General features: G+C 33.9%; 1 protein-coding gene across 1 annotated transcript; it reads right to left on the bottom strand.

Annotated features, from left to right (window-relative positions):
• Positions 1-915: 915 nt before the first annotated feature.
• LOC145001258 (uncharacterized) lies at positions 916-1629 on the bottom strand. The gene has a single exon (XM_078960625.1). The coding sequence runs from the start codon at positions 1369-1371 to the stop codon at positions 979-981; it is 393 nt and encodes a 130-aa protein (XP_078816751.1). The 5' UTR covers positions 1372-1629; the 3' UTR covers positions 916-978.
• Positions 1630-10098: the final 8469 nt, after the last annotated feature.

Here is a 10098-nt window from a genome sequence, read left to right as displayed (position 1 = left end):
CCCTATGGTTTGGGGTAATTTGCACGTTTGATCCCTAACTTACTTTTTTAACTCGGAAGGTCCTTACTGTTTGTTTTTGTTACATGTTTGGTCCCTTCTATTTGTTTTTGTTACGCGTTTGGTTCCTGTCTTACCTAAAAAGACTATTATTTGATTAGAGAAAGATGATAGGATAGGTAGGGTAAGGTGAGTGCAGTGGGGTTGAGAGTGTGTTTATTTAAATAAATTAAAAAAATCAAGGGCAAAATAGTCTTTTTAGGTAAGAAAGGCACCAAACGTGTAACAAAAACAAACAATAGGAACCTTTCGAGTTAAAAGAATAAGTTAGGGATCAAACTTGCAAATTATCCTAAACCATAGGGACCATTCGTGTAATTTACTCTAAATTTAAACGTTAATTAAAGGGTGGGATTCAAACTTAATTAATAAAAATGATAAGAAACTGATGCACGGTATGTCATATTTTTATTGCAAATAAACATTCATTATTAATTATCAAAATATAACAAACATTATAAGTACTCGTGAAATTTGATGACTTTAGCTAAATTATATATAAAAAAGTAAATATAATTAATTCTATTTTACCTGTTTTTTTAATCAAATATGTAATTTCCCAACAAAGCTTTCTTTATAACAAATAATATTAAAAAAAAAAAAAAAAAAAAAAAAAAAAAACTAATCATTTCTATATAATTAAGCTCCAAACCACAAAATAAGTAGACAAACAACAAGTAAACGAACATTATACGTATAACAGTTAATTAATATCAATCTAAATATTGTGTTAATTATTCCTCTTACAAGAATACATTGTAAATACAAATTTAAAAAATTCAACATAATTTATTTACCCCCCCCCCCCCCCCCCCCCCCTCAAAAAAAAAAAAAAAGATAAGAAATAGATTATATAAATTAATCCAATCTTCTGTTGTGTAATTATATTGTTATGTAAAAGATGCTTAATTACATAAATAGCTAGTAATCTTGAGCATAGAAATCAATAATTTCCCTGAGATTAAGCTTGAACAATGACGATACATCATTATGCATCAACCATAACATATGCTCAAACAAAATGGCATCCACATCTACATACAACACCCTCTTCTTCTTCTGTTGATCAACCGTCAATCTTAATGATGATGATGAGTTTTTCTTGTTGTTCTTCACCAAATCAAACAAAACCCTAAAAGGGTTTTCATCTAACACGAAAGGGTCCACCAAAAACTCCTTCTTTTCCTTCCCTACCACCACTGTGATCGGATCATCTGAGCCAACAAAGAAGTCATCAGTTAGCTGCCGGTAACCTAGCAGGTGGCCGGAGCAACGGCGGCTCAAGATTGAGACTGGTAGAACCAAGCAATCCATTTGTAGGAGGATAGGCGATAATGGGTGTGTGTTTGTAAGTGAAAAGAGTGTGTGTGTATGTATGTATATAGGTGTTTGTTCTAAGGTTTTTCAAGGTGGAAGGAGTCAAAGCTTTCTGGTTTTCTGAATTTAAAATGAGGTGGTGAAAGGTGGAGTTTGTATGGTAGTAGTTGAATATGCCAACCAAACGGCTAATAATGGTGTGACAAAGGAAACAACATGTAACTAGTTGTCGATGTTTGCTAGTTACTCATATGTAGCCGTTGGGAGCTAGTATATATATATATATATATATATATATATATATATATATATATATATATATATATATATATATATATATATATATATATATATATATATATATATATATATATATATATTTATTATCGAAAATATATTTTTATTGAAATTGTGAAGCTGGAAAGAGCGTAGGAGGAGCGTGTGGGCCTTTATTTTCTATGGATTTCACGAGAAAGACTTTTTTATTAAAGTGTTTATTTTTTTTAAGTTCTTAGTTTTAGAGTAAAATGGTCGACGTTTGTCGTTTGCTTTGGTTTCGTCCCAAAGAATTCCTCTCTTTTTTTACTATGTAAGTATTAAGATTTATTTATGCACTTAATCCTTCTTTAGAGTTTTGAGAGCCTCAACTGAATCTATTAAGCCATTATAAATTTATAATCGTGTTAACAATATATGTTTTTATTTATTATTATTATTATTTAGTGGTGGGACAATCCAACTTCCACCGGTCATCCTGTACAAGACTAGGTAATGTATTTATTGTCGTCGGCTTCACCAGCTTCCAAATTTGTATATGATCCTTCTTTTCTAGTTGTATTTTTCGGAAAAATTGTTTTATGTATATATTTTTTAATTTATTTTGTACTTGACAAAGGATTTTGCATCCGAAAAGTGTGCAACTAACATTTTAGGTTGAAGTTTGTCATTCAACAATAAGTGTGCATATTTATGTTTAATTTGCTTGAGTTGTGTACATCTTACTTTCATTTACGACAAATTATTATTGAAGTGATATCTTACTTTAATTTATGACAAATTACTATGAAAGTGATACCGATTGTGCTAGATTTTAAAGTAAAGCAATAGAAGAATAAATATTCATATTTTATATCACATACTCTCTAAGATAAGACGGATTTTTATACTCAAGCAACATGTTTACATGAACTACTGAAAAGGAAATCAAGTCATAAAATTTCACCATTTGTCACTCCCAATAAATTTATTCTTTGAAGTAGTTCCTGCTATCCAATAATCGAATATGTAATAAAATGGAACATTACTGTGGAATGAAAAAAAAAAAAAAAAAGCTTTGGTTGACATAGAAAAAATGAACGAAGCTTTCATCACAGAACGTGATATCTTTTCTGATTTTCATTTATTAGGAGCGCTTTCTTTTTCACTCATTCTATGAAAGAAATGATATATATTTATAATTATAAATTATTTTTATTTATATAGCTTTTAATAGTATTCATATTTTTAAAATTTTCAAAACTTCAATGAAATATATTTATTATTTATTAAAAACTAAAAAAATATAATTACATTTCAAGATTTCAATCTTTTATATTTTTTTTAGATTACATATAATTCATTTTAGAGTACTAGAAAACATATAACATGTATTTTGCATCAAACAAATATATAAATATATTTATATACAATTTATTTTACCATATACTATTATTTAATTAAAGTTTATTATTACAAAACAAAATTACATAAATGATCCATGTGGTTTACATAAATCACAAGTTCATTCTATGCTAATTTCTTTTTACGAACAGTGTCCCCATTTTGGTTGATCATGTTGTTTCATTTTGTTACAAATTTGATCTGAAATTACTATTATACCATTTTCAATTAAATTTTCCTTTTTTCATTTATATAATTTTACTTTAAAACCACATTGGAATTTTATGATAATATAGAAAGCACCAGAGCACAATAAAAAAGAATATGATCCAAAGTCCCTATTTGCGAATCACATGTAACACACAAAAGAGAAACCATTTCAATATCATGTTGTCTAGATTGATCATTATTCGGAGTTATTCAACTTCACTCTCGAAGCCAACAAATTCTCCTTGATAAGAACTAAGTTGTTCCATCTAGGAGATTCTCTCACAACTAAAGTCAATTTGTTAGTCAAACACCTAGCCGAAGACAACATATAATCACTTGTTCAACACCCCCTTTAAGCTCTTAGTGCACACAAGTAGGCTAAACATCAATCAGTAACCTTTACTAAGGGAAAATGACATTGTAGCCCTACAATGTATTTCACATTTGCCCATTCAGTCACTTATGTTATTTTCGTGCCTTTTAGGGGAACAAAGTTGGTTTTGCCGGGTCGAATATGTCATTTTGTAGAACTAAAGGGGTCAGCCAATCATCTAAAACCCATTTGACCATTCCATGCTTTATATGTGTCTATTAACCAGTTCTTATCCATTTGACTAATCTTCTTCCTTCGTTTTCTCTGTTTCTTCTTCTTCTTAATATTCTTCTTCTTTGTAACATCCTAAAATTTAAGACTAGCTTCTTAAATTATTAAAGTAAATAAATGAAAGGTGATTTATTTAATTAAATTATAAAGGAATAATTATATCATTAGTTGATACAAAGTTTAGAAGGTTCGAAGTCAAAATTATAACATTTTAAAGGTTAAAGGGACAAAAGTGTCAAGTTAGCAAAATGAGTTGAACAAAGGGTTGACTCAATTAGTGGAAGGGACTAACAAAGTTATAAAATGGATGGAGAAGGACTTCTTATGTCAAAAACTGTAAGTTAAAGTCACAAATATTGTGGTTTAGTAGGGTTTAGACAAAAGATGTAAACTCGAGGGACCAATAGTGAAAATATTGGGAAATAAGATGTAAGGCTCCTTAATTCTTCTTCTTTAGATCGTGTTTTGCAAGGGAAGAACTCCCTAATGGCGATTTGATCTTAAGAGCTCCTAGGGTTTGAATCAAGCACGTTTTGAAGCATTCAAACAAGAAGGAAACAATCAAAGGCAAATGAGGTATAATCTCTCCTATATTACTCCTAAAATTCAAGTTCAATGCTTGGAGAAAACACCAATGTCGAATTTAGCTTCTTCACATGGTTACTATTTTGGTTTCTAACCTTCCTTGAGTAGTTTTGGTGATTCCAATCACTATATTTGTAGATTTGATGGTTTAGGTGAAAATCTTCATGAACCCTAGAAATCTAAATTAGGTATTTTATGTGTATATGTTAAATTTGAATGTATTTAATGACCTAGATGATGTTTGATGACAATGAATCCAATTAGAATACTCAAACACATCCATGATGGTAGAATGTTGCATAAACATGAATCTTTGGTGATTTTGGGAAAGATATGATGACATCAATGGATTTTATGCATTATGGTATAATTATTGAGCAAATGAACTTCAAAACCATGAATGGATGCTTTTAGTATGATTTAGATGCAAAATAGTAAGTGTTGATTTATTATTGAATGAATCCATGGAGTTTGTACACAAAAATGAATTTTGGGAAATTTATTAATAACAACATAATGTTTGACATCTAAGAGGTGAATTGCATACATGAATTTGAATTAAAACTCTAGAGATGAAATCGGAACATAAACATGAAGGGATCCTGGTGAAGTTCTAGCTTTAGTGATTGTTTTATCCCAAAGGGCAAATTGGGAATATGGAATGGAGTTGAGGATTTCATAGTTAGATTAGGTGTTTAAAATGAGATTAGTTATGGTTTCATGCACTTGACAACATCCTCTTGAGTATTCAACAAGTTGAGAACAAGTTTTGTGGACTTTGAAATGTTCAAGTGTAGAATGGACTAATTAACCCTTCATTTAAAGTATAAGGATCATCATGATCTTAAAGGATTCAATGAGCACTTGATGGATTAACAGGGTGTTTTTGGATGATAAAAGACCTCCTAATAATATGTGAGAACATAAATAAATGGTACAAAGTGATATGAAAAAGGTCTTCAAGAACTATGTAAATTAGGTGTAACTTCCCAAAATTCAATGCAAAAAATTTCATTTTTAATTAAGTAACTTATAAAATCATTTACTGAAAACACCATCAATTTCATATCAATCCATAATCCCATAAGTCAAATATCATTAAAATGTCGTGTAATAATAATAAAGTCAAAGTACAATACCAGGGATCTCAAAAATGCGGAAATCATATGTGTGTGTGATGCACTGTTACCGTGCCAGCTCCTTCCACTTTGATGTAGAGGTACCTGAAAACAAAACTGTAAAATGTATGCACGAAGCTTAGTGAGTTCCCCCATCATACCACATACCATACATAAAACATAATGCATAACATAATTGGGTACTGACCACCCTTTCGATCCTATCGACCGGTACCTTGCCTAGCATATCAGGGTGCTAGCCTCCCTTTCGGTCCTTTCGACCGGTATCCGGGGACTATTTCACCCCTACCACTACCAATAATATCATAGCACATATGTCAGAAACTGTCTAACATAACTGGGTACTAACTACCCCTTCGGTCTTTTCGACCGGTAATGGGGTCTAACCTACCCCTCCTATCACGTATCACATAACATCATATCATACTAGCACATAATCATAACAGGTAGCAACATACCAGATAATTATCACAAAGATAATTATCTCTACTATAACTTTTACTAGTGGGCCGACCTTGGTCCTTCGATCCATTTCTTCTGAAAGGTAACTCACCTCAATGTCGTGAAGTGTCTGAACTCTCCTCGCTGCCGGGATCAACTCCTCACAAATCCTACACATAATCATCTTCCTCATTTACCATTTCATGGTCAACTTAGGTCAAAGTAAAAGTCAAAGTCAACACCCTGGTCAAAGTCAACTTTCGTTCAACTCGTCGAGTTGGTCCAGCAACTCGTCGAGTTCATTCTTTGACTCGTCGAGCCCATCTTCATGCTAGTTGGGACGTTTAGTCCTTGACTCATCAAGTTCTTCCGTGACTTGGCGAGTTCTTCCATGACTCGCCGAGTCCATCTTCATATTATTGGGACATAGCCTTGAACTCACCACGTTAGTTCATACACTCGCCGAGTCCCATGATTTCCAGCTCCTTGCTGAGCCCAACCAAGTAAGTGTTCTTCTAACTTAACACATGGTCCATTATCAGATGGGATTTGGTGGGAAATGCGACCCGACTCGCCGAGTCACATGAGTGACTCACCAAGTCCCTCTATATCCAAAACTATACACTCGATTTCAGTTGGTCTTAATGCATCCACATCATAGATCTGACCTCCTAGGGTCCATAATACATGTAAAGTCCCAAACTTGAAGTCCATGCATGGGGTATTTGGCCCAAATGGACCTAAAATGGAGTCTACAAGATGCATGGGATGCTTATGGCAATAAAGTTGGCACCTTTATGCCATAAGAACCCTCAATGGTTCCAAATCTTAAGTCATACCCTCTTAGAATCACATAATCTCGAATGTGACCTATAAAAGTTTAGAAAATGTAAAAATGAACCCTAACTAGACATCTAAGAGATAAATGGTCAAGGATGAAGCTTTTTACCTCAAATGAGCTGGAAATAGGACACAACCTTTGGATCTACTAGCTTCCACTTGAACTCTCAAGCTCCTTCTTCCTCCTCAAGCTTCACAACCACCACAAACACACAAAATGGCTCAAGAACACTCAAACAAGGTTAGGGTTTCGATTTAGGGCTTTCTGGACATAGGGAGGCGATGATGGAGGCCACAGCTGGAGTGTTAAGGCATTTAAATAGGGTGCACACCCTTAAATTAGGGTTTCATCTAGACAAGACTACTTGTCGAGTTAGGTCATCCGACTCGTCAAGTAGGTTCTTCTTCCCACGTCCCAATTTTAACCTCTACTCGACGAGTTGGGGCCTCCAACTCTCCGAGTCCCAGAACACATGTGCAATAATTTATATTTACATTACGTACCAGGAATCGGGCGCTACAAATCTCCCCCACTTATTCTAGACTTCGTCCTCAAAGTCTGCCACTGTATCTTGGAAAAGCTCAGGGTAGTTCTCCCTCATCTCGTCCTCTGGCTCCCATGTCCATTCTGAGCCCTTGTGGTGCTGCCATTGCACCTTCACCAACTCAACCCTCTTGTTCCTCGGGTCCTTTGCCTTCCTGTTGAGGACAACTACTGGCCACTCGATGTAGTTCAGGCTGTCATCCACCCGAATATCCTCTAGAGGCACCACTGTTGAAACATCTACCAGACACTTCCGCAGCTGGGAGACGTGAAAGGTGTTGTGAATCTGGCTAAGTTTGGCTGACAGGTCCAGCCTATACACTACCTTGCCCACCCGAGCTACAACACTAAAAGGTCCAATGTACATGGGGCCCAACTGTTGGAATAGTGTCTAACGCTGCAACTATATTAGGCAAGTATTTGACCCGGTTGTGCAAGGTCCTTTTGGGTTGCCTTCACCATAGCAACTTGATGGGATGATTTATTAAGAGAGAGTAAATATTATAAAGATTAATATATAGTTATTTGATTAATATAAGTCATAGAATTAATTGGAATTAATTTGGTGACTTAAAGAGATTAATTAAATAAAGGGGTATAAACTATCAATTGTTTGAAAGTTAAGCTTTAGACTATAAATCCTTATAGATATACAAGGGACGGATTCTAGAAGCTAGGATAGCTTCAAAATCATCCATGACTTATCTAAGGAAAGGATATTGATAGCCTTAAGAGAAGATTATCCAATTAGGGTTTAGACTGTAACCCTTAAGGAGTCTGCAAGTATAAATAGACCCTATAGGTAAGGGAAATCGGTATCTCATCTAAAGTAAGAAAACTCTAGCCGATTTCCTCCCCTCTCCTCTTTCCTAAATCATCTTCCTTGCTATTGGTGTTTGTAAGCCATTAAAGGAGTGACATTTGTGACTCTATAATCTCCAAGACAACAAGATCAACAAGGAATTTAAAGGTATGGTTCTAGATCTATTTCAATGTTGTTATTTAACCTAATTAGGCATTCGAAGTCTTGGATTCAAAGCATGTTTAATTAGAAAGCCTATATCCAAGCATTAGGGTTTTGCATGCGCACATAGGAAAGTTCTTATGGCTAAAACCCATCAGTGGTATCAAAGCCTAGCTTGGTTTTCTTTAGATTGTTGCTTGATTAACTGAAACAAACCTGCAAAATTCAATTTTTTGGTTTCTGAGTCATGGACTCAGCGAGTTCCAAAGTGGACTCGGCGAGTAGGCCTGACTCGGCGAGTCCCTTTGTGTACTCGGCGAGTCCGAGCGTCAGGATTAGCCAAAACCGGGATTTTTTCATGTTTATCTTATGGAAACTTACCTTAATCATATTAGATCAACCCTAATCCGATTTTTTTGATATATATGACTATAATCTTGATCTAATTAAAGATATTTATCATCTAATAAAGTATTTAATTTCCTTATATGATAATTAATTAATTATTTTGATTATTTTGGTAATTATCTTAAAAGAAATCTTGAATAAATCAAATATAGATAACTAGGATATTAATTGTTAATTGGAATTATTTGTTATTTGATCCTCCATGTTTTAAATGTTTAAAACTTGCCCTCAAGTTTTGAAATTTATATTTGTGATTAAAAGTTTTAATTTGGACAACCTAAATTTCAAACCCTATGTTTTAAAAGGTTTAAAACACAACCCTATACTAATATGATATTACTATAATAATATATATATATATATATATATATATATATATATATATATATATATATATATATATATGTATGTATAACTAAATGCAAGTCTTACCGTTAGTAGGCCTCATTCACGAAGCCGATCTATAAGGTGGGTATAAGGTTGCGGCCTATAAAATGGCGCTTAATGGGTGTACACTCACACCCACCGCTTGCTTGATTGGTGGAGGGTCGTTAGCCGAACGGGTAGGATAGGGCAACCTCATCCTTTCATTAAAAGTATAATAAGTAATACAAAGTAACTACACATTTTTAAAATTTCCTAATCTTAGTTACTTTAGAAAAAGTGAATTGATGCAATCCCATGAAATTACACTTTGCACCCTTGCTAAGAAGTTAGTGGAGCGTGTGTGGTTTACCGGCACACTAATTGGTTCTAAGCAAATGTGGCAAATGGTGATTCATTGTTTATCATAGTTCGATGGAGCGTGTGTGGTTTACCGGAACATCGAATAGGTGATCGTTACAATGAAGGCACCATGTGAATTTGCATGGTAATTCACACCCGCTTTGTGATCCTCGGTATCCCAGTCACAAACAAGAGGGGCATATCGAGATTTAAACATGACATTGAATAGTTTCAATGAATCTCATCCGAACCTAGGAATTCTCAATACACTTAGGACTAATAGTTTAGGTTTTGTGATGGAGAATTAGTGAATAGTCATTCACTTACCTTCAACTTATTTGCATGTTAGATTACGGCATCCCTTATCTAGTATGTAAATGTTATTGTTGGATCCTAACCCTAATTTTTCTTATTGGGTGATAATTAGGGATTCTTATTCTAATCTATCTTTGTCCTTTCTATTTGTAGATGTCAAATGCAAACAACGCTGCTGCTAGTTCTTTCACGTTGATGAGCCTTTGCCAAAAGGTCACCTTCGATGGAACGAACTTTAGCGAATGGATAAGATACATTCGCACCATTGCTCGCTATGAGGATAAGGAGT

The sequence above is a fragment of the Lactuca saligna genome, chromosome 6 (assembly GCF_052625555.1).
Source record: "Lactuca saligna cultivar CGN05327 chromosome 6, ASM5262555v1, whole genome shotgun sequence".
NCBI classification, from domain to species: Eukaryota; Viridiplantae; Streptophyta; class Magnoliopsida; order Asterales; family Asteraceae; genus Lactuca; species Lactuca saligna.
This window is presented reverse-complemented; position numbering and strand designations above follow the sequence as displayed.